Source organism: Botrytis sinoallii, assembly GCF_014898435.1.
Source record: "Botrytis sinoallii strain Bc 23 chromosome Unknown BSIN_013, whole genome shotgun sequence".
Taxonomy (NCBI): Eukaryota; Fungi; Ascomycota; class Leotiomycetes; order Helotiales; family Sclerotiniaceae; genus Botrytis; species Botrytis sinoallii.
In genome coordinates this window covers 63,652-88,965 of record NW_024066040.1, presented here as the reverse complement: position 1 = coordinate 88,965, position 25,314 = coordinate 63,652, and the positions used below count along the sequence as shown (strand labels likewise).

General features: G+C 40.8%; 4 protein-coding genes across 4 annotated transcripts; 2 read left to right on the top strand and 2 right to left on the bottom strand.

The window, feature by feature from the left end:
- Positions 1 to 4,939: 4,939 nt before the first annotated feature.
- EAF02_007525 (uncharacterized protein) lies at positions 4,940 to 9,447 on the bottom strand (the record flags this gene model as incomplete). Its single annotated transcript, XM_038903573.1, has 4 exons — positions 4,940 to 6,719; positions 6,777 to 8,486; positions 8,535 to 9,239; positions 9,296 to 9,447. The coding sequence occupies 4 exons, from the start codon at positions 9,445 to 9,447 to the stop codon at positions 4,940 to 4,942; spliced, it is 4,347 nt and encodes a 1,448-aa protein (XP_038756387.1).
- Positions 9,448 to 11,561: 2,114 nt separating this feature from the next.
- Positions 11,562 to 16,854, top strand: EAF02_007524 (uncharacterized protein; the record flags this gene model as incomplete). Its single annotated transcript, XM_038903572.1, has 2 exons — positions 11,562 to 15,252; positions 15,302 to 16,854. 2 exons carry the CDS (start codon positions 11,562 to 11,564, stop codon positions 16,852 to 16,854), a joined length of 5,244 nt encoding a protein of 1,747 aa, XP_038756386.1.
- Positions 16,855 to 17,688: 834 nt separating this feature from the next.
- EAF02_007523 (uncharacterized protein) lies at positions 17,689 to 19,399 on the top strand (the record flags this gene model as incomplete). Its single annotated transcript, XM_038903571.1, has 3 exons — positions 17,689 to 17,854; positions 17,950 to 18,462; positions 18,549 to 19,399. 3 exons carry the CDS (start codon positions 17,689 to 17,691, stop codon positions 19,397 to 19,399), a joined length of 1,530 nt encoding a protein of 509 aa, XP_038756385.1.
- Positions 19,400 to 19,953: 554 nt separating this feature from the next.
- On the bottom strand, positions 19,954 to 22,176 carry EAF02_007522 (uncharacterized protein; the record flags this gene model as incomplete). The annotated part of the gene is made up of 3 exons (XM_038903570.1): positions 19,954 to 20,860; positions 20,946 to 21,881; positions 21,938 to 22,176. The coding sequence occupies 3 exons, from the start codon at positions 22,174 to 22,176 to the stop codon at positions 19,954 to 19,956; spliced, it is 2,082 nt and encodes a 693-aa protein (XP_038756384.1).
- Positions 22,177 to 25,314: the final 3,138 nt, after the last annotated feature.

Here is a 25,314-nt window from a genome sequence, read left to right as displayed (position 1 = left end):
CTTTTATTATAACACTCTTGAGATCACAAGATTGAGATCATACCAGGCAAAGAGCCTCTGTACAACAAAGATCACTCAATATTCCTAAACCGAGCTTCAAGTTGTTTACAAATAACTCAATGATAATCTAAATAAAGAATTCATTTGTAAATCTTGTTCCCGATTGACTATCTCACTCCTCCTAACTGTAAAGCCTGGGGGGGGGGTGTTCGAATCTGTCAGAATTATTGTGGATTGAACAATATTATTATTAAGAACCGTTATTTACTGCTACTAATCAAAAAAATCCTCGATGCTTTATGCTATACTAAAGTTTATATCAAATTAGATATCATCATTGTATTCAATAAACTATGGATTGTGGAAGGTTATGAATAAAAGATTGCTTTTACAATTCGTTTTGGTTTATTCGAATTTCTGGTAATATCTTTCAGCCTTTATAATACTTCTATCTTGTTTTAAAACTATATCAATTATATTCTTTTTGATTTTCTGGATAAGAATTGTATAGTGTATCTAAATAATATCTTAATTTATTTTGAGAATGTTATAAATTATCAAAAGCAAATTTATAAAGTTGTTTAGAAACTTATTGATATTGAATTATAAATTGATATTAACAAATACAAATTTGAATGAGGAAAACGAAATATCTCGGTTTAATCATTACTCCTGATGATATTGAGATAGACCCTGATAAGGTTAAGACTATTCTCGAATAGAAATTATTAATTAAACTAAAAAACCTCCAATACTTTTTAGGGTTTGTTAACTTCTATCAACATTTTATTTACAACTTTTCTAAAATTACAAAACCTTTAAATTGTTTGTTGAAAAAAGAGAATATATGGAATTAGATTGTTAATCAAGAGAATGTTTTGAAAACCTAAAGTATGTCTTTGCCTTTATTTTAATTCTTGCAATATTTGATTATTATTGTTATACAATCATTAAAACAGATATTTTAAATTAGACTATAAACAGAATGCTCTCTCAATATAACAATAAGAGTCGATTACACCCAATTACATATTTCTTCTTGAAATATAGTATAGCCGAGTATAATTATGAGATTTATAATAAGGAATTATTAGTTATTATTAAATCTTTAGAAGAATGGAGATCCGAACTATATGGAATCTAGAAGCTCTTCGAAATCATTACTGATTATAAGAATTAGAGTACTTTATATCGACAAAGATGCTAAATCAAAGATAAGCTAGATAGGCTGAATTTCTATCTAGCTTCAACTTTCGTATTATATATTGTTCTGACTATAAGGCAGTTCACACCTTAATACACTGAGCCGAAAGATAGAAAAACTGTTTTACTTACACTAATCCCAACAACAACCAGATTAAAAATCGTCTACAGACAGTTTTCCTAAAAAAAGTGTTTGATAACACATATTTAAAGATTTCATTCAACAAGTTAACAATGATATTGATCTTATTGTAGCCCCCATGGATATAATTATTCCCGACACCGAGAAGCCAATCAACGATCTCATTGATATAGTATACAAATTATCTGAATTGATTACTATTATATGTGAAACCCTTTGAAACTCAGTCGCCTGCCATTGGCCATTATCTATCCGAAAAGATCTTTGAATCGTTTTCCAAAATTGTAGATTAATCAATAATAAAATCTTTTATTGCAACCACCTTTTTATTCCCCTTTCCACTAAACTTTATACCTAGATTATATATCAAACATACTCTACACCAAATCTGTTGGGTACCCTGGCCGAGTTAAGATTATTGATTTTGTTTTTTACATATATTAGTGATTTAATATATCGAAAGAAATCGAAACTTATATATAAGTCTGTCAATTCTGTTTCCAATCAAAGTTTCCCACCTTGCCACATTTGGATTTCTAGAATCTCTACCTGTATCATTTTGTTTTGATTCGATATCTCTATTGATTACATTATACTGCTATCAATTAGTGAATGTTATGGTAAAAAATATTAATATATTGTTATAGTTGTTTACTATTTAATGAAAATGTATTATTTCATTCTGGTTATAGGACTTTCTATAAAAAAGCTTGCTAATTGGTTTATTGAGAAAGTCTATTGTTTACACAGCTTATTCAATAACATTATATTCAATAGAGATTTGCAATTTATATCAGAATTTTGAAAACACTTATCCGAGTGCTTTTCGATCATTTTGAAACAATCCTTTTTATTCCACTTTGAATCCGATGGATAAATAGAGAGAATAAATGCTATGGTAGAATAATACCTTCAAGCTTTTATAAACTTTTTATCAAAACGATTGGTATGATTAGTTTTCGCTTACAGAGTTTGTATTCAATAATATAATCTTGGAGACTATTGATATATCCCCATTCTTTACTAACTATGGTTTTCATTTACACTTTAATGTTGAGCTCTTTTACCTGTTCTCTTGAATTTGTTATATTTATGTAGGTATAAGTTTTTGAAGGTTAATGAGATTACAGATTGATTTGATATTATTCTAACAAAATTGAAAACTTTAGCTGCTTAGTTATTTAGAAATATAAAGATTATACTAATAAGATTTGTATTGATATTTTTCTATATAAAAAAAATAACAAAATATAGATTAGTATTAAGAATATAAAGATCAATCAATCAATAAAAAAAGGCAATAACAAATAAAACAGTTCCTATAAAATCATCAAAGTTTATAAACAAACCTATCTATTCCAGCTTCCCACTAATTCAAGATCTTTCCAATATTCCATAACTCATTACTCCAACCACTCCATCACTTACCCAAATTAGCAGATTAAGAAACAATCAATAATACTAAATCCCATTAGAATTAAAAATACATCCTAAAAAGAGACAACAAAATGAATAAAAAAATCAAGTAATAAGAATTCGATAAACTACTCAACTATTATAATGAAAACGGATTTCACTATCAGATCAATAAAAACATTACCCAGCATTCTAGTAATCTGTCGAAAACCTTTACAGCTAGGAAGATATAATCATTGCTTTCCATTTAGTAAATCTAGATAAACCAGAACCGCTTGCTTGAATAGATTTTAAAAGATTTATTACTCCTAATCCCCTACTAATATTTATATCAAGTATACCCCCAAATCGAGACTGAAACAGACCTAAAAAGCTTCGTTAATTAATTACTACTCCTAAAAAAATTCATTTTAATTTAATAATAAAAATTAGAGTATTTTAATATTATTTTATATTCTAAAAGATTAATTGATATTATAATTGTAAACCAATTACCTTAAACAAAGAGTATTATTATAGTGCTAATTATATAATCTATAGTTACCTTTATGCTTTAAATATAGAATATTAATATATCCTATTTTCTATAAGTAGGGCTTCACTTTTCCATAGCTCTTTTATCCTTATAATACAATATAAGTCTTTACCCGTACCATGATAATAAATATTATTAAGATTTATATAATTAATATAGTAAGATTATATTTAATATAATAAAATTATTATTATAAAAATTGAAAAAATAAATATATATAAATTACTTATTTTATTTTATTTTTCATTTTTAAATAATTTTAATAATTTTAATCTTTAAAATAATTTTTTTTAATTTTTTTTAATTCTTTTATTCTTTTTATCTTTTTATTCTTTTTATTCTTTTTATTCTTTTTATTCTTTTTATTCTTTTTATTCTTTTTATTCTTTTATTCTTTTTATTCTTTTTATTCTTTTATTCTTTTATTCTATTATAAAGATAATAGCTATATCTAATAATCACTTTGATTAGAAGATAGGTATATAGAATAATAATAAACTAGATTGACTTGAAATGTAATCATAAGCATTATACTTGATTTATATATCCTGATTAGGTAATGAAGTTATCTAATTAGGTATATAAAATATACAAATAAACTGAGTGAAATAGTTTTAGTAATCATGGGAATAAGTACTCCGAAGAAATACTAGGATTAATACTATAGGGTTACATTATACAGTGAATTCCGTAATATATTCTTTTTATTCTTTTTATTCTTTTCTTTTTTTTATTATAATAAATATAATCTTTTTTAATTAATTTAATAAATTCTAATAATATTTATATTATATAAACAGATCAAATAAATATTAATATTTAAATTTTTTTATAAAAAAAAAACTAAAAAAAAAGTGAAAAAGTGAAAAAGTCGAAAAGTCTAAAAACGAAAATGAGATAATTGATCTATATGACCGATGGTAATCAGCTCATTCTAGAAACCGATATAAAATCGCACAGTTATTTGCAAACCCATTCAATGATCTCTCACCACCACTAATTCTCTCCACATGAACCGTAATCGTGTTACCTTTTTGGGAATGAATAAGTAGTTAGCAGCTCGTAGCGTCAAAATCAGCCGTATCGCTTACAATTGAAGTTCTGCACGGAGTGTCATACATTTAGTTGCATGCTGCAATGAGATAAGGCGAGACTAATAAACTTGTGAATATAGAAAAACTTTCGATTCCATTTTTCAAATGGCCACGTTTCAACTCGTGGGTATGATTTAAGACCAAACAAGCGACGAGAGAAAATCATACCATAAAGCATGTACTGACAATTCGGATTAAAGGCGATGTATTGAACATAATGGTGGCGTGGCTATGAGATTCAAAAATATTAGAAGTCAAGTCTTGGGTCATTGGATTGTTAGTGTGGTGCATTGAAAATCGAGCGCGTAAATAGTATATTGTATGTCATTTATATCGTATCATATCAATCAACTCAAAGAGCATCCGCTAGTAAACACATCATAACAAAACAGAAAGGAAATTTAATACATCTCAGGTCCATACCAAAATAATAACCTTTCCACGCATCATTTTTTAGTATAAAGCCACCTACGCCCACCCACCAGCCGAACCCATCTCATTATTCATTAGACAATCTTCACTAAAGCATCCCAATCGCGATCTATCCCATCACAATTCGTCCTTTTTTCCACCAACAGCTTGGGTGGCTTCTCCAACAACACTTCCCACACTACTAGCCATTTGCTCAACACCCTCACTCGCTTTACTGAGAGCCTCATTTCCACCTTCTCCAACTGACGATGCGAACTCAGTTAGCTTAGCCCGTGCTGACTCAACAGCTGCATTCAATCTTGATTGCGCACTCTCCACAGTCCCTTGTTCATGGCCGTAGATGGCTTCCGAGACTTTAGCTTGCGCAGCTGAATAGGATTCTGCAGCCGCGGAAGTTGCAGATGAAAAGTTCTCTGCTATGACCTGAGTTGCTGATTCATAAGTGCCAGTTGGTATTCCGTAGATTGCTTCTGAAATCGCCTTTTGGGCGGAGGCAGCGGCGTTTGAAATCGAAAGTTGAGCCTGATCTGCATATCCTGATTGTGTACCATATATGCCCTCGCTCGCGACGCTAGAGGCTGAAGCATAAGCAGAGGCAGCTGCTTCGGTAGCTTTTTCATAAGCACCTTTTTCGGTACCATAGTACTGAGCACTAGCAGCTTCAACAGCCTCGTTGAGGTGAAGGGAAGCAGCATCGAGAATTTCCTCGATTGCAGGAGGAGGGGTGAACATCGAGTTAGCAACGGAACTAGCTGATGCGTAAGCTTGACTTGCGTAAGATGATGCAGAAGAAACTGCATCACCTGCACCCGTATAGTAAGCGGAACTCAATCGGCTATAGACACTTTCGGTGAAATCGGGTTCTTTTCCAACAACCAGCTCATTGATAAGCGATTGCACAGCTGAATATTGAGACGCCGCACCGTCTGTAGCTTGTGCAGCATATTGTTGCACATTTGAGAGGAAATTGCCGGTAACAAAATATGGTGTGGGGGATCCATAGACTTGATGACTAGCTTTTGTAATAAGAGCTTCCCAATTTTGGCTAGCGACAGAAGCAAGAGATTCAGGAAGTGGTGTTGCGCTGCTAGAAGTGACCGATTTCATTTTTTGAGATATTTCAGAGGAAAGACTAGCGTAGCTCGCAGAAGCTTGAGATGATGCCTCAGCAAAACGAGAGGATGCAAGGTCAGTAAACTTTGCAGCGGGTACAGCATCACTAGCAACATTCGATAGCTTTTCAATGACTTTATCGAGCCCTGCTTGTGCCTTCGCGACAGCACTAGAGTACTCTTGTGAAGCTTGAGATAGGGCTGCTTCGTATGCTGGTGTAGAAGTCCCGACAATACTGGCGCTGGCTTTATCATAAATACTCTCATGAAATGGTGTCTGAGTTGGCATAACAGCTGAAGATGCCGCCTCGAGAAACTCGGAATATCGGACATGAGCTAGACCGATACCGGCGTAGTATTGATTTTGAGCTTGAGAGAGTAGTTGTTGAGCCGCTGGGGTTGGTGCTGGGCCAATGTGTTTCTTCGCTGCATCATATTGAGAGGAAGCAGCTTTGAGACCCTCTGAGAGTCTTGATGCGGCTACTGATTGTATCGATTCTATGGCATCGGTGGGAGCGCCGTACACAGCGTTTGATGCGCCAGAAAGCGCAACCTGAAGTCTGGAACTAGCTGCATTGACGGCATCGGTGTAAGCAGATTCAACAGAACTAAACATTTCTTGGCGAACCGGCTTTGCAGATCCCGAAACTTGAGCCGAGACAACAGATTTTGCTTGTAAGTAGTGATCCGATGCCCTTGACAATGCATCGCTGTAGACAGACTTAGCCGAACTTGCGGCGGAATCCAGCTTTGGTGCAGGTGTGCCATAAATGATGGAGCTTGCACTATTCAATGTCAGTGGATTTGGGAGCAATAACGAGTAATAACTGAACAACTTACGCAGAGCAACGGCATTAGCATATCGACTTGTAGCAACACTAGCAACACTTTCACCAGTCCCTTGTTGCGTTCCGTATAGAACCGAACTCGCGGCAGACAAAGCACTAGAATATTGCTCAGCAGCAAGCTTAGTTAGACTCTCCACAGATCCTTGTGTACTAGTTGGTCTCAACAATGCTTCACTGACTGCTCTTGTCATGTCACTGAATTGATCCCCAGCCACGCTTGCCATACTTTGTATTTTCTCACTGTAAGTCTCTTCGTCGGAATCGTCAATGACATCATCAAAAATAATCTGTCGTGCCTCAACGTGAGCAGCCATTGCTCCACCCCAAACTTTCTTGGATGCTGTACTTGAAGCTACCGAGGCAGATGAGCTTAGGGAGCTGGTAGCATCGGTTGCACTCTTTGATAACGAACTGGCAATAGACGATGATGCGGACTCGAAAGATTTGGATACCGTTGAAGCTTCATCGGAAATTATACTGCTGATGGATGATATTGATGAACTTGCGGCATCGGAAATACTGGACGCAGAACTAGAAAAAGCAGAGCCTGCAGATTGGACACTGCTTGAAGCTTGGCTAACAACTCCCGGTTGCTCGCCAATAATAGATGATGATACTTGTTGCGAAATACTACTGACTTTTTCACCAACAACGGAGCTAACACTTTCAATACTTCCTTGAGGTGTGCCAATAACGCTAGAAGAGATGGATGAAGCCGCCTGACTAGCTACTGACGAGACAGACTCTAGAGTTCCTTGTGTGGTGCCGGCCATGGCATCAGTGGCCTCATTGATCTTTTCCATGACCTTTTGACCAGCGACTTCAACTGCAGGTGGCACATATTTAGTGCTGAAATCTTCGCTGGAATCGCCGGTTGATATCTTCCATTTACCAGTCTCCTTGATGCGAGATAATTCAGCTGCTGCATCTCCAGCGAGACCCATTGCTTTACTCTCCACGTCTTCCGAGGCTGCTCGAGCTTTCGCAAGACCTGGATGATCAGTGACGACTTTTTCAACATCAAGTCGCCATTCTTCAAATTTACTCTTCAACGCATGATATTTGGTCCAATCTTTATGGGTAATTCCATCGGTCCAGGCCCATCGCATTCCGATTTCTTGCAAACCCAAGTCTCGTATATGATCAATGATATCAAACGTATCTTTGACCGATTTTCCAATGAGTGAATTTGTCTCCGTATCAAAGCTTTGTCGCCAAGTTCGGACGGCTTGTGCCTTTTCCTTAATTGCAACTCCTGCTTTTCGGACAGCAGTGTTGAGCGATTCTTCAGATTCTTCGGTATCTTTCTTGGCGTTGACGATTGAAATTATTGTAGACTTGAGCGACTCGAGATTCGACTTAATAGCCTCCTCCAATTCGATGAGTAGTGCAGATCCTACTTTGTTGGCTTGATTTTGAACCAATCTCTCAGTGATCTCAGTCACTCTCTCATCGATTTCATCGGAACCTTCATCTGCCGCCTTAGAGAACTTTTCTTGCCAGGTTGTTAGATCTTTTGCAACGACGTTTCGAGCATTTTCTCTAATCTCATCTTCACTTAAAGGGGTCATTTCTGGTGATCTAGTAGAAGAAGTAGAAACTGATGAAGAAATGGAGGTCGAGGATGTACTTGTAGCGTGCGCGGATGAGATGGACGAAGATATTGATGAAAATGTGGAAGAGGCAAAGGAAGCAGACGAGGAACTGAATCTGCGTAAGCTAAAATCTAATAGATACATCTAACTGACTCACGAATCAACGCTGTCAACCACAGCCTGTAATTTTTTGCCATCCCTATATCTACCTAGTCTCTCTCCAATTCGTACTAATTGTGGTTCTACATTCTCGCCATACAAGATTCTCAATTTGGGCCAGACCTTTCTATCCAAAAATACCCCAGTCGAAGCCAAGGCCCATTTTGTATATGGAACTCCGGTGCCTACAACAAACTCATTTGCGTATCCATAGCCCTGAATGACATATGGCTGTACAATATTGAAGGTTGGAACGATGTGTTCATGATATGTCTGCGCAGCATTTGTTTTGGCCAGATCAAAGTATGGTCCACTGGCAGCAGTGACTTTGTTCCAATGTGGAGCCAATGTTTGATCGTATTTGGCCTTCGCAAGACTCTGATATTTTGACACCTCTGGTTGTAAAGTTTTTTCCCATTGAGCTTTACCATACGCTTGTACCTGTGCCACTCTTGGTGCACCATATTTCATACCAAGGGCAGTTACAGGTGCAATGATTTTCTGGTCGACGGAATGATAATAAGGCTTTGCGGCGTTCACATATGGTGCGGCATATGAATTGTAATATGGTTCGAGATGAGGAACCAATACAGATCGTAGTTGAAAATATGGTTTGCAGATTTGAGGAGAGGTATCTGTAACGAGGTCGAGGCTCGCAGGACATCGTAGGAAGATTGTAATTATCGAGTACCATGTTAAGATCCTGAAGCTTCATCAGTAATTGAAAACGGCATGGAAAACAATAGACGTATTTCATACCGTGTGATAGTAGCGAAACTGAAGAATCCGGAGCTCTTCTTCTTGATCTTCTTTTCGCTCTTTGCTGCCGGCGAAGCGGGAACAACCTTGGTGTGGCCATTTAAACCATTTTGTTTGGCTTCCACCACCTTTCCATTACTACCTGCGGCCATCTTCTCCTACAGCATGTAGACTTTGTCGAAAACCCTTCGTTACTATCAATGTGATATATTTTTTGTGATTGGTGAAGGGTTTTCTCAAGGTGGTAGAAATGTAACAATGATATAAGCAGTAAAGTGGGAGAGCTTGCCGAAAAAAAAATGGTGGTGGTGGTGATTTCCCTCTAGATTTAACTGGAACAAAAAAAGCACAAAGTAGGATTTCCAAGAATCTGATGTATGCCAAGATTTACTTCTATCGCTATCAGTGTCTGATTGATGACGACAAAACAAAGGTGGTGAAAGAAGGAAGGTAGAAGAGAATCTTATTAAAGAGCCTGGATGAATTATATGGATATTTTTTTGGGTGTACGATATTTGTATGAATAATAGAAATGAGCCAAATTTTGTTGCACTTGTTGGTTGTTCGTTGTTCTGTTGGTAGCAGTTGGAATGATGGTTTATATTTTTTATTTATTTTCCTGTTCGTTCGATTCTCATCACAGGTTGCTACCAGATACCTGTCCTGTGTACCCAGCAGGTTGCAGGTATATTGAAGCTGTCAAATGTCAATTTGGATGTCTAGTTCCTAGTGACGCCTTTTGGACCCTAAGCCCGTACCGAAGTCTAGTGTCCGAGACTAATGAGAGATCCTCAATTCTGATTAGCTGGCCAAGTTAAGAGGAGGAGGAGGTTGAAAATAATGAACTACTGCTCCCTCCTTGATAATCTGTCGTCATATACTCGTAGTAAGCACGGCTAACTAGCTGATCAAGAGCTGATCAAGAACCTACCACTACCACTGCCAGTCCCAGCTCCCAGTACTCAAAGAGTCGAGACTCGCTAACAAATCCAAGAAATCAAGAGAGTGGGCTGCTGCTGTCGATGATAGGTCAAAAAAAAGACTAGGTGAGATGAAAGATTGATAGGAGCTAGCTACTCTAAAGTCATGTCATTGATCAAACATACATGGAAGCAGAGCAGCGGAAGGTGTATGGATACCTAGATACCTACCTAGGTAGCGAGTAGATCTTGATTCAAGACCAACCCCACAATAAGATAGATACCTATCGTCGATAGATCACCAAAAGTATCTGTCGGGAACATCCACTCAACATCGAAAGTCCACACGTGACATGTTTCCCTATTCATCATATTCGAGTTCGTTGTATGCCAAAAAGGGCAAACAATTTAGATAACCCACTGTGCTTGCAACATGATATCTACTAGGTACTCCGTAGATCTCTAGATAGTAGATACCTGCACTGTAAGTAGGTATTTCACTTCCAAGTAGTCTGCCTCCACGGCAGTGGCTCCCAGAGGGCTAGCGGGGCGCCATTTAGTTAATTAACGTTCATTTTATATTCCGATCTCGTGGTAAGGTTGTTAATCCTAGAACAATAGTTGGTATATAGTAATCTACCGGTAGGTACATGGTATTCCACGATAATAAATCACAAATCATAACCATATCAGCCCCCTTCTTCGAAACGAGTGTTTCTTGCTAGCTGACCTCTGTTCCTCGAGCACTCAAGAGATAAATCAGGAAAGCCTCAATTCTAAAGTGCCTCGACTGTATGGTTGTGTAGATACGATCTAGATAGTGTAGGGCTGGGCTGTATTTTAGTCCTCTCCTAGTAACTTGCTGACTAATCACTTCCGCACCCAATTTATCTGTGAACCCGGAACCTTCATTCATAATCAACGATACTCGAGAAAGTGCCCAGGTACTCCGTACGTACTTGACGATTTTCACACCCACTATTTAATATTGATCTCTTTTTTTCGACATCATCATAATAAATAGAGCCATTTGTAATACCATCTACTTTATTCCCTTCCCCACCCCTCTTCTCTTTGATATCCCCTTTCACTACTCCCTCACTCCTTCAATTAAGTTGTGCATTAACTCCGACAATTATTCCCATCAAACCGACCACCCACCGACAACTACATAACGGCACGACGCCACACTTCGAGGGAACATCCGAATCTCCCATGCTATTTCGAAATTTCTAGCTTAAAGGCATTGACTGCTTTCCACGCATTTCATCCTTCGAGCTTTGTACTCTATCTGCCCTCTCGATAAATCTCTTCTTTCCTCGTCCTCTGCCCACGTTCCTTTCAATATGTCTACACCGGGGATCATCTCTACGCATAATGACAACCCCGCGCCAGATGTCATGAACGACCCTCAATATGCGACCAATACAACAAATGGGGTGGATGATAATGGCGATCCAGATACTTGCAGGATATGTAGAGCGGAGGCTACGGAGACAGAACCTCTGTTCTACCCTTGCAAATGTAGTGGAAGTATCAAGTTCGTTCATCAGGATTGCTTAATGGAGTGGCTATCGCATTCGCAGAAGAAACACTGTGAACTCTGCAAAACGCCTTTTCGATTCACGAAGCTATACTCGCCCAATATGCCACAGTCATTACCGACCCGAGTTTTCCTCAAACACTTTGCCTTTCATGTCATCAAGAACATGGCTACATATTTAAGGTTTGGTCTGGTGATTCTGGTTTGGCTAATTAGTTTGCCATTCTTCATTCGACAAGTGTGGCGATTTTTATTCTGGTTTAGTGATGGAGGTACACCATCCCGAATTCTAATAACCAATTCCAGAGAGAATGACACCGCTTCAATAGGTTTGGAAATTTCGCGTGGGGTTGTAAACTCAACTTGGGGTGGGATGGCTTCGGACAGAATTACGCCTCTCAATGCTAGTCAACATTCACCAGTTGGAATCGGGGGTTTTATGGAGAAGCTTATGGGTATCATGATGCCTGTTTCTCAAACACTCAACATTAGTGGTTCGGACCCTCTCACATCTGGTTTCTTCAGGTCTCTTTATTATGGGTTTGGACTAACACACGCGATACCTTCAGATGGCTCGACGAACAATACGGGAAGTATCACTACAGTGGCCCTATCCGGAAGCCAGGGACATTCGCTTCTCAGTGATGTCTCTTTTATAAGTAATGGAACTAGGTTCCCGTGGCTGAATCAAGCCATTCTTGACACTGCCGAGGGCTTCATCATAATTCTGGTAATTGTGATTACATTCATTCTTGTCTTCTTGATACGGGAATGGGTGGTTCAACAACAGCCTGTCATAAATATGGGTGCGGCATTCAATGCGGATGTAGCTGCCGCTGGAGTACCTCCTCAAGAAGACTTGCCAATTGACGTTCATGAGCTTCAAGAACGAATGGAGGAACGAATTCGAATTATTCAGAGAGAGCGTCTAGCGGAAGCTCGAGGCCTCAATGCTGGACCCGGTGCTCAGCTGGATGCACCTATGCCTGTGGAGATACGCAATCCAAATCGCCCTCGCCCTCTTTTCGATTTCAATCGTGAACTGATCACAGCAGCCGAACTTGAAGATCTTGGAGCTGCACATGGAACCCTCGATCGGCAGCATGATCTTGATGATCCAGAAGTTCAGCTCACTGATCAATTCTCGGTTATATGGCGACGAGCCGGAGGAGATCCTAGAGAAGTATTGAACATAATAGATCAAGAAAATCTCGGAGATCGAATGCAATATTGGGTTGATGCCATGAAGTTACGGTTGCAAAATGAAAATTTACACTATACAGAACCGGCAAGTGACAGCAGGATTTCAATGCCATCAGATTTACCTCAAACCGCCAACATGAACCATCCAGTCGACTCCAGCAAGGCTAATGGGGCGGACCAAAGCACTACCAGCTCGGACAGTTGGGAGGAAGTACCGGAATCTCTCCAACTTGAAAACAAAAACAAATCGACGTTTAATGGAGAATCTAGCCAAAGCTCGAAGCGGGCTGCAACCAATAATGATATAAATGACGAATCGTACATGGCATTGGAATTGTGCCTCAAGGAAAAGAGTTCCAACTCGGATAATTCGGACGAAACGGATAACAAATACCCTATGATTTCAGGTGGACGTACTCCTGCATTTCCCAATCGAGAACCACACCCCCTTCCATTGTCTCAAAATCGACCCAGGGCTACCTCAGATGTCCCTCATTATCGAGACAAATCGCCGTTAGGTCGAAATAATTGGGCCTTCTCCGATCTCCCAGATGAGGACTTTTCCGACCCAAATCTCAGCTTGTTTCAGGAAAATAAAAACCCGAATGAAGAGAAAATGGTTTCTATGGCTCGAAAGGCAGCTGAAGATTTAGATTTGCACCACGGAGTGACCTCGGATTCAAATATTGGCCAAGACAATCCGCAATCTTCTTTGTACGCTGGGAATGTTCAGAGTGACGAGAGTGACGATGGACCCCTCGAGATAGTCGGTGAGGATGGCGTAACTCGCACAGCAAGCAACTGGGAGGAAGCTTTTGAAAACAATCCTATTTCAGAAGATGAAGACGAAAATGAAAACGCTTTTGACGAAACGGGGCCAAACCCTTTCGCTCCGGACACGCCTCTCCCACCTCAACGCGAACCCATTTTACCGCCTCGTCGACCAGCAGAACCCGAAGGTCTCGCTGACAATGTCGCGAATTGGTTATGGGGCAGACCTGATGATGTTGCACGGGAGGAAGATCTCGGTGTGAATGATGAGCATATAATTGAGGATATGGCTGATGAAGCCCCATTTGTACCAGTTGCACAAGCTCGTCGCGATGCTTTTGATCACGGGGATGAGGGTAACGAAGATGTTGAAGTACGCGAGGCTGCTATTGCCCCAGCCTTAGATCCTGAAGCAGACATTGAAGACGCTGAAGATTTTGATGGCATTATGGAGCTTGTTGGCATGCGAGGGCCATTGTTTGGTCTTGTCCAGAACGCCATTTTTAGTGCTTTCCTTCTTGGAATTACCATAGGGATTGTTATCTGGATTCCATACAATATTGGCCGGATATCTATCCTTCTCTTGGCAAACCCGGGACCAGCATTTAAGCTTCCCCTTCGATTCATCTTTGGGGCTGCAGCTTTTGTGCAAGATACTGCTTTAGTCATATTGGGGTTGTCATATTATTGTTTCATTGCTGTCGCTCAAGTTCCTTTGCGGCTGTTGGCTTTCTCTGGCTCTCAAGGAGGAAATGATGGTCTTAAATTCTCTCAGGCCGCCTTCGATCGCGTCATGAACGGCACGGTTGATAGCATCATCCACCTCGCCGATTCTGAAATATTTACCTTTTCAGCTGCCTCACATGAAGCTCTGATGATGATCAAGTCCAGCTTGCTTGGAATACTTGCGACCATTGGAAATGGACTCATGTTTCTCCTATCGGGGAGCTATCAGCTCACCGTCACCCAATTCATAAACCTTACGGATTCTCTGTTTAAAGCTATTGCATCCATTGTATTGGGGATTCCGAAATTCTTGGCGCGGCCTGATTCTTGGGTTATCAGTTTAGAAGTTCCCAAGCGATTAGCACCACTGGATCCAGCATTAAGCGTCTGGGGTGGTTTGGATCGAATGTGGGCTACCCTAGCCGGCTTTGCTACCCTTGCTGTGTTAGGCGGTCTTTACGTCAAGAGAGGCACACCATTTTCAACAGAGCCGGGGAGTGTACGAGATGTGGAAAACGGAATAATTGACATGCTGAACCAAGCAGGCGGAGTCATGAAAGTGATTTTTATCATCAGTATCGAGATGCTTGTATTTCCCTTGTATTGTGGCTTGCTTCTCGATGCAGCTCTGCTGCCGTTGTTCGAAGGCGCTACTATTATGTCTCGTCTTAATTTCACTGGCCGGTCACCTCTTACTTCCATCTTCATACATTGGTTTGTCGGCACTTGTTACATGTTTCATTTCGCCTTATTTGTGTCGATGTGTCGGAAAATAATGCGAAAGGGAGTTCTACGTAAGTCACTTGACTCTTGTCATCCATAATCCATTGCTAACACTATTAGACTTCATTCGTGACCCCGATGATCCGACGTTTCATCCTGTGCGTGATGTACTAGAACGAAGTGTGACGACACAACTGCGCAAAATCCTGTTTAGCGCGTTAGTTTACGGTGCTCTGGTTGTTATTTGCTTGGGTGGAGTAGTCTGGGGACTTTCATTCTCATTCAAAGGCGTTCTTCCAATTCATTGGTCCTCAAACGAGCCAGTGCTGGAATTTCCCGTTGATCTTCTCTTTTACAACTTCTTGATGCCTTTGGCAGTCAGATTTTTCAAGCCTTCTGATGGTTTGCACTTGATGTATAGCTGGTGGTTTCGTCGGTGTGCTCGATTTTTGAGATTAACATGGTTCATGTTTGATGAAAGAAAACCAGACGAAGAGGGTCAAATTGTTCGAAGGTCGTGGAAAGATTATTTCACGTCCTCGAGACCCCAACATGCAGAGGACACGAAAGACGATGATGTTGAGCTCATACACGATGGACGATATGTAAGAGCTCCCGCATCGGATCAAATCAAACTCCCAAAGGGCACCAAAACTTTCCTTGAGGTAGATCGTGATAATCGTCGTCTGGATGGTGTCAAGGACAGTTTTGATGGTGTTCATGGTCGCAACCCTGAGAATTACAAGCTAGTCTACGTCCCACCATGGTTCCGTTTAAGGATTTCCACATTCATTCTTTCAATCTGGCTCTTCGCTGCAGCAACAGGAGTATGCTTCACCATTGTCCCTCTGGTGTTCGGAAGGTACATCTTCGCAAAGATTATTCCAGCGGATGTTCGTAAGAACGATGTTTATGCTTTTTCAATTGGAATCTACATTTTGGGAAGCGCACTTTATGCTCTTATACACCTTCCAACTGGTTTGGTAACACTTCGTAACTCATTATATATTGACGGAGACACACCAAGCATAATATTCAGCCGCATAGTGAGGGTTGCTCTTCGCATAGCCCGCATTGTCTGGACTTACACTGCTTTCATCCTTGTACTTCCTACCCTTTTTGCTTTCCTCGTGGAATTCTATTTCATCATCCCCATGCATACTTATTTCTCTGAGGACGAGAGACATGTGGTTCATTTTGTGCAAAGTTGGACATTAGGATTGTTGTACGTTAAATTGACTACAAGAATTATATTGTGGCATGAGGGCAGCCGGCCAGCAGAAGCATTGCGTGCAATCACGCGCAATGGTTATTGGGATCCGGATGCAAGGCTAGCTACAAGGTCTTTCATATTCCCAGCTACCCTTGTACTTTCCATAGCTCTCGCTCTTCCCTACATCCTTGCTCAATTTGCAACCAAAACTTTGTGGAGGAATTCCACAGAACTAGAATTGATATATGTGAATCGTTACGCATATCCCATGGTCCTGGTCATGTTGGGGGTGGTTGGTGCTTTGTGGAAAGCGGCACAGATGGTTAAGGGATGGAAGCAGAAGATCAAGGATGAAGTCTATCTGATAGGAGAGAGATTACACAATTTTGGTGATAATAGAAAGGTAGTTGGAACTGCCACTGGTTTGGGGGGTGTGGGAGTGAGGAGGATTGATACTTGAGCAGATATTTTATCGGGGCTAAATAGAGCTCCATGAAAGCACAGATCACTTTGACCCCTTCACGAATTGGAAACAATCCGAGATCCCGTTGGTCTTGACCAAACAACAGGATATTGACAGAAATGTATTCTTTTGTATTTATATAATCATGTGGCAGGAATGGAGTTACGGAGAATACCTTGGGCGTAAGGTGGGGTGCGTCTAGATATGATATGTCCTTTTTCAAGTGTAGCACAAGTTAATCCGATCCTCCTTTCGATTTCGTGAAGCTTTTACAATGTTAGCAAAATTGTTTATGCGCCTCTTGACATACTCGCTGATTGAATTTTGCGAAAGCAATGACCGTCAGGGGTGTGGACACCACCATCCCCGCTCAGTACCCCATTCTTTGTTATCATCTCCGGCGATATGATAACAAATGCCAATAGATATTTTGCGTTTCCCACGTGTTTTTAGATACGAGTAATGGCATTCGGTATCAGGCTGATGAGGAAATTACTCCATCTTTCAATGTGAACATCCATGAATTTTCTGCTACTAAGGAAATATTCCCAGTGGAAACCCGTTGTTTGTTTAACCAGCCCCCTTCTTCGGGGTTTCCTATAGGTTAATTATGGCACTTAACATAGATCATCCAGTCGGGTGAATTGCCAAGTTCTCCTAACCGAAAAAAATGTACCTATAAATATGTATATCAACTGCTCTGGCCGATGAACTCGTTTTTGTTGTTTACTCAGTGATATCTTTGTCTGTGAGGTTTGTCTTTGCAGAACCCTACTTTCCGCCTTCAACCATTTATTCCGCAGATATTGATCCATTGGAGAGTAGCACATGATGAAGCTCATTCCTTCAAATACTCTTGCCAGCACAAGCTTTCTTCTCACTTCCTTTGCCCAAGCAACCATCTTTTTGGCGCCAGAGGACGATATTCTGCTTCCGCGAAGCTCAAGTGCCACCAATCCATTAACTAGTTTAGGGGCCAACAGTCCCTATTTTACTGGTAAGTTGTCGTGAGAAATTTCTCTGGTGACCGAGTAATATTTCGATTGATATAAATTCCTTCAATGTATTGTTTTCAATGCTAAACAAAACTAGGACCAAATGTCAACGGCATTAGAAATCACGTGCCTGAAAACTGCTATGTAGATCAGGTAGCGTATAATGTTAGGCACGGAAGTCGATATCCGGATTCTGGAGCATATGCGCAATGGACCTCCTTATATGCTGAGATACAAGCAGCGAATTTTACTTCCACTGGTTCTTTGGCATTCTTAAAATCATGGAAGCCTGTTCTGACCAATCCTACCCTTCAGATAGCTCAAGAAAGCCCCACGGGATTCAAAGAAGCCTATGATCTTGGCTATCAATTAAGAACTCGTTACCCAAATCTTTATTCTTATGGCGAACCATTCATAAGCTGGGCAAACTTGTATCCTCGCGTTGTACAAACTGCACAAAACTTTGTGAGGGGGTTTCTGGGGTCTTCAGCAAGTAATCTAGGCATGGTAGTTACTATCAACTCAACGGGAAGCGAATCGGCACTTTTTGACAGCTTAAGTCCAAGCGATTTGTGCCCGTCATTTGTAGACGGTAATGGTGGCACAGAACGTAAGTTTCAGTTTTCCATGTCCTTTTAATTCATATTCTGTATGCGTGATCTGGTCGCTTCGGATGTAACTGATGAACGGCTCCAGAGGTAACATGGAACTCGATCTACCTTCCTCCCATTCACGCCCGCCTTCAGTCATTAATTAAGGGAAATCTCAATTTCTCAACCACTGATGTCTCTATCATGCCATATCTCTGTGGTTTCGAATCGCAAATCACAGGTACACTGTCTCCATGGTGTGGTGTCTTTACCGACGAAGAACTCAAACAATATGAGTATGCCCAAGATTTGAGATACTATTATGGCACCGGCCCAGGTGAAGACCTACCTTCTAAGATGATGCTTCCATATCTCGATTCCCTCGTCGCACTCCTGGAACAAGGTCCAGGTACCAACGGAACATTTCTTAATGGATCCAGTTATACATTACCTAGCATTCTTACTGCTTTTATGAACGACGGACAGATCACCGAGCTCGGAGCCGCAACTGGCGTATGGGACAACACCAAATCTCTGGGCGACGGAAAGAAAATTCCACACGATTACAAATATATCTCGAGTCATTTCGTTACAATGAGAGGCACAGTAGCCTTTGAACGATTGAATTGCGCCATCCCTGGAAATTCAACTCTCACCAAATCGACACGCTCAGCACCACATTCCTACGAGAGTGCAAGCTCGTCAGCCTCGACAAATGCAACATACATTCGCATTCTTCTCAATGATGCTGTCTATCCAGTGCATTCATGTCGATCTGGACCCGGTTCCAGCTGTCTTCTTAGCGATTACTCGAAACTGATCAAGAGTAAAGTCGACGCCGCGGGAGATCTTCCGACTCGATGCAATGTTACGGCTTCCGGTGCTCCTACTACCATTAAGGGGGCTAGTTTCTTTACAGATCTGTCCCTTCCATGGCTGGGAACTGTTATCCCATAGGTGGATGATCTTTACATGTAATAGCGGTCGATTTGGAAGATGTATATGGTGAATTCCAACCGATTTCGTTAAATTTCTAGATTATAATCAGCTTTTCTGGCAACTTGATGGGTTTCGTTTCCCTTTTCGCGCTTTTGAAGTTACGTGTCTGATGAACCATTATGGAAATATGATAAATCACGATACAGAGCTAAATACAATGGGACAAAGTAATAGAAAACCAGTCAAATAAATAGGTTGGACTATAATTAAACTTTCACTAAGACTATTTGAAATACAGTCAAAAGGAACAAGAATTTCTTCGCATCAAGAATTGCAACGCCACGCTCTTTCTAACCTAGGTATCACCTGAAAAGAAACATTCCCACCAATCCTGACATGCAATCTGCCCAAACCATTATTTTTCCAACCGAGAAACCAGTGTCTGGATACTGATCAAAATTTATCCTACCAAAAAGTAAACGTACAGAGCCGAAGCAAAGGAAAGAAAAAAACGCAAAGAAGGACAAACAAGAACGATAATTTCCAATCGATCGTAACATGGCAAGGGAGTCTCATATCAGCACACTAACAGCCAATTCCCCAGGATCCATAACATAATACGGAGCAATCCCTTCACTCATCGCCTCACTATTCTCCTTGAACTTTCTTGCCGCGACGTCGAGATCAAGTAACAACTTCTCGGCTGCCTTTCTTACTTTATCTGTTCTTCTTCCCGTATCACCTGGGCCGGCAAATCTTCCTCGCGGATTAATTGCAGCGTCCCTCAGTTCCCTGGCGTAAGCGGATAGTGTTTGGTCCTCTGCGACTCTGTAGCTGAGTAGGTAGGGGAGTTGCGATGCTTGAATCCAGACCGATGGATCATTTATAGGGAGAGCATTGATGACATCAGCCTCTCTGTATTTCTGAAGGGCACTGAGACTTCCAGGAAGGGCTTGTTGGAGGGAAGGCGGTTTGTTGGGTATGAAAGACATGTAGTAATTCTGGAGGTAGTTGACAGCATTATGCTGGGGTGAGGCGATGTGGATACACATGGTTATTGCATTTATCAGTTCGTTGAGAGTTTTGATGCCAGGGAAAGTAGACATCTGACCACCCATTGGAGATTGCATTTCATTACACCAAGTTGATACGCATGTGTCTTTTGCAACGTCGGCGTCACCTGTGTAATATGTGGAAAGCATGGAGGAAACAAAGTCAAACAGAATGGGCCACAAGATAGCCATGTTTTTTCCGTATGCGTAGTTGTGAAATCGGCGATCTTTCTTGTCATTGAGAGCCGATAGAGGGAAGCCACGGGTAATGAAAGAAGTGGGAACGTAGTTTCCAGTCCAGTTGAGGTTTTTGTAAGAGCTGAGGAGGAATTCGTAGGTCTGCTGTTCAGTGAAGCCGTTAATCCTGGTGACAACCTGTGGTACAAGAGTTTCACGGGCGGCGGCGTTCAGAGAAAGAGTTTTGAACCTATTTTGTTATGCTTAATCAGCTATTGTCATTTGGAATAACCCTGGATGTTCACGAGAATGAATGGCAACTGGAAAAAACTTACCAATGAGGTTCCAAGATTTTGTAAACGATGTGATCACTGGGAAAGCTTCTATAAGCAGCCACAGCACTGGCCTCCTCCACAAAATGACAATCATTGAGATGCAATGTCACCTCATGATGAGTCCAGTCAGAAACCAAACTACACATTTTAGCGTATCTCCATGGCCAATCCTCATGCTCATTTTCTTTGGGGTCCTTTGGATTGATTCTCCTGTTGAAGATTGTGACCGAATGTTCCATACTGACTTTGTAGTCCAAGACAATGGCCAAGGGATGAAGATCGCCGTCTGCATTCAGATGAAATAATGTTACGGAGGCACACCCATATCTTTTACCGTTGTCCGATTTGAGAACAGCGTCGGGGGAAGCGCCGGCCCATTCGCGGAAAAAACTACAATCTTGGATATAGAAGGATTCTGAATTGAACGTCTCTAGGAGACTATGCATTTCCTTATTGCCTTGATCGGAAGCAGATTTCTTGAACCTATCGAGCCAGATTTGACCAGCGAGAGCAATAGATGAAGGATTAGGACCAGTAAAATATTGTTGAGCGAACACTGCATCACTATACCAATCCTTGCGATAGCCAATACTTGGCTCGGTTCCAATGTTCTTCTCCTCTACTTGTAAAGCTTTCATTCTTTCTTCTAACATTACCATTGTGGTTCCATTATAAGGATCTCCAAATAGGAGATTCGAGATCTCTGGTGGAATTTTGGGAAGAAGCGACACAGAAACATCGACAAATCGTTTGAGATTGAATATCTTGAGTAGCCCTACCCGATCATCAAGAGGTATCCATTTCAAGTGAGGTGGGTATGAAGGGGTTGTGGTTCCCGGAAGTGCCCATTGATAAAGTGCCCGTTGTGTCTCAAATTTGCGTGGTATGAATGGTCGATCTGCTTCGAATCCTTGAGCGCGAAAACTATCAGCGTACCTAAAGATATGTGAGCTCGTCTCATCTTATAGCGCAAGATATATACAACAACATACCTCTCCTCGAGCCTCGCGAACAATTTTGCTGTCGCTTCATTGATTTCGGCAGGTGTTGTAACGATTGTGCCTGCGGCTTTTGGATTGGTCTTCTTGGGTCTTCGAATTATCCTTCGGAAAATATTTGGCTTCTTCTCTTTTGTGCCATTGACCATCTTTGCATCCTTGGCTGTAGACCCATTCACCGTCGTAGTCCCATTGGTGCCATTAACCGCATTCGTTGCCTGATGAGCGGACATGATTATGTGTGGGAAGCAATTGCTACAGATAATATCAAGTGGGTGAACAGCATTTATGAATGAATATTTGTGTGTCAATGTTTGTTTCTACATGGAATGAGAAAGAAAATGCGGGCTGGAATGAAGGACAGAATAGGAAGTTCAATGGAATGAACTCGCAATGTACGAAATGAGAAATTTTCCAGCTCACTGTCTTTGGAATATTTGACTGAAAGAATACAATTTTTCACTTGTCTCCTATAGAAAAAGTGAGAGGAGAATTATTCGCCTGCAACCATCATAAATTCATCAACTGATTAGCGCCAGGCTCTGATAATAAGAGGAAAGGCGTGGCAGGATTTGTTTTCGGATTTGACCTGTGGAATGTGTACTGTCGCACAATGAGCCTTATTGAGAACGATTGCAGGCACGTTGCAAATTTATGAAACTTATTTCACATCTTAAAATATTGTCAATTGGCCAAGGGCCGGAAAAATTCAATAAAGAGCTAAGGTAGAAAACATGACAGGTAGCAAAGGTAGATAAGGGGAAGAACTCGGTATAAACACCATGAAAGTAGACGTCAAATCTGCAATATCGCTGTAAAAAAATTCCATCGAGGAAGAATTGATTGGAAAGCGCCAGGATTTGCAAACATAATGTATCATAGAAGTCTGAGAGTAGGGAAAATTGAGTCTTCAGATCTTATTATTCACGTTGACTTCATTTCCTGGGTTGATCTGGAGTACTTCCGAGATCAAAAAGAGTACAGAGTACATCGCATGTCCAACTGCGGCACGACTTCCACGAGAAAGCTACTTCTCAAGCCATATGCAAACTCTTATTACAAGTATCGCTGTCGGTAACTGCAGATGTGCTCCAATGGTATGCCGCAGATATCCATGTGAATCCCTTCTTTCTCCTATTCCTTAATGTGTTTGCTCTTCAGAGTTTCGTGCATTTGCATGGCGCGCTAATGAGACGAATCCTCTAGCCCACTTCGCGTTCGAATACTCTCGCGCCTTCGTAATATAGGTATATAGGCCAATCGATCGTCTCTCATTGCTGTCGCGATTATTCACTTCTATCAGCGATAAAGCAATTCTCCCTGAAGTCTGCCTGCAAGGTGGTATCGCTTTTGGTCTCAATTCGCCAGCTTCCTTCCCTCGGTCGTGATTTCAATCACCGTTTCGATACTAATCTGCCATGAAGCTTATATCAATTGCTTATCAGAAGTCGGCCTAGATTTTCCATTGAATGATTTCTTGATCTTTGAATAACCGGCTTTTCGTTGCATTTGATTTGCTGTTCGCAATATCTCTGACTTGGTGGGGTCGGACGCCTTCTTAGGGCCACGGCACAAGCCGAACCTTCCACTTACGATACGAAGTGCAGAGATGCGTGCCACCTTCTTATTTTTCGAAGCAAAGGATCTCCCTTTGCAGAAGTCGTCAGGCATTTGCGCAAAGCTGAGGGGCGATCTCATTGCAATACCTAAATCTAACCCTTTGGACCTTTGGCAAGAAGTTGGTGAGGTAAAGCTCGTCTGTTACTAATAACACATTTTTATGTGACAACCAATATCCATGAACAATGGTCTTGTTGGCGGAGAACGTTCAACGAAGTCTAGGGACATGTTCTTTCATCTATTATTCATTCAACATTCAAATATTCCCCCTATGATATTACTACAGAGCTCAAAATATGCTATGGGCAAGACATTCTGATTACTTCTAGTTACTTCTCGGCTGATCACAAAAGTACGATACGATTGAAATCTAAATACACCCCGCTTAGTACTCGACGCAAGCATGATGAAAAGGGAAGACTGGGTAGTCTATTTCTTCTGTCATTGTATTTGCATTTGCCCCGCATCTCATTTCCGAGAGCTGCGCTGCCAAGTTGTGGGAAGGTTAAGAATCCTTCGTAGCACGAGTCCCGCATTGCAGCCACAGTAAGGTTATGATGTTCAACAGCTTTGAACATCTCTTCTGATTTGAGCCTTGTTTTGGAAGGTCTTTTCTTATCCAGCGAAATCTCTCACAGCCAGGTGTAATTGTATGTGTGTTTTCAAGCTAATGCAAGTGCATTAAGGATGTAATGGCAATCACGAACAAGGTCCACGTTCCATTTTGTTTACCCCTCATTTATTTGTCAATGTCAGTTGCGTTGACTCATGCTTGTAACAATCAATAATAGGTCATTCTGCCACCGTTTTGATTGATGTTGCCGTTGGATTATCTACAATTTGAGACATTTCTGATACGGATATGCGAAGCTCTCTCGTAACAATAAGGAAGTCATTTGGTGCATGAGTGATCGATGCATTTCAGATCTTGGTGTGATTAGCCATAGTCATCTTGGAGCAATTGAATTATCAATGTTTGGATCAGAGGTTTGAGCTGGTCCCTACTGCAAGACGTTGTTCAACGCGCACCCCAGCGAGCCCAGGTCTCAAAGCTGAGACATGCCACCAAGGGTGAAAGGATGACACAATTGCTCTTTTTCTTTTTGCTGGCAAACATTTGATGTGAGATGAGGGGCTGGGGAAACTAGTGCGCGTTGTTAATGAATCGTCGGTGGTGGGAACCAGGTTTCGATGACTGTCAATCGAGTTGTTTTGTGATGTCGAGGAAAGTCGCTCCTCTAAGGAGAGCACCTAAGCCTTTGAGGTATTGGGTGTCTAGTAACAGTTCATTTCTTAGACCATGATCTTTCGAGACGTTCTTACCCCTAGAGCTTTCTGCTGAGCCTTTCTTGCCAGCTATCTCTAATGAATGGATCAATGGATGGAAGTATGAAAAAAGTTAAATTGAATTTCGTGAGAGATGAACAGCGACGTAATGCTAATTGAAGGAAAGAGTGGTGGAGGTAAAATAACAAAGATTGTATTAGTAGACGGTCTTATGGAACTTTTTTCTTTAATCAAAAAACACGGCAAAAATTGAACACCTCCTTCAACTTGAAAAGACTTTCGTGTAATTTGTTATTAATTGAAGTTTAAAGAAAAGATTCGTGATGATGTCCGCTTTAATGTCTTGTTTGGACAGTTGGTACCAGAAGCTGGTAGATTTGAAGTTGTCTGATAAAGTATCGAAGGTATGTAGGACTTTTTGGAATAAATTCAAGCTTTTTTGGAGAACCCTTTGGCATTGGTCT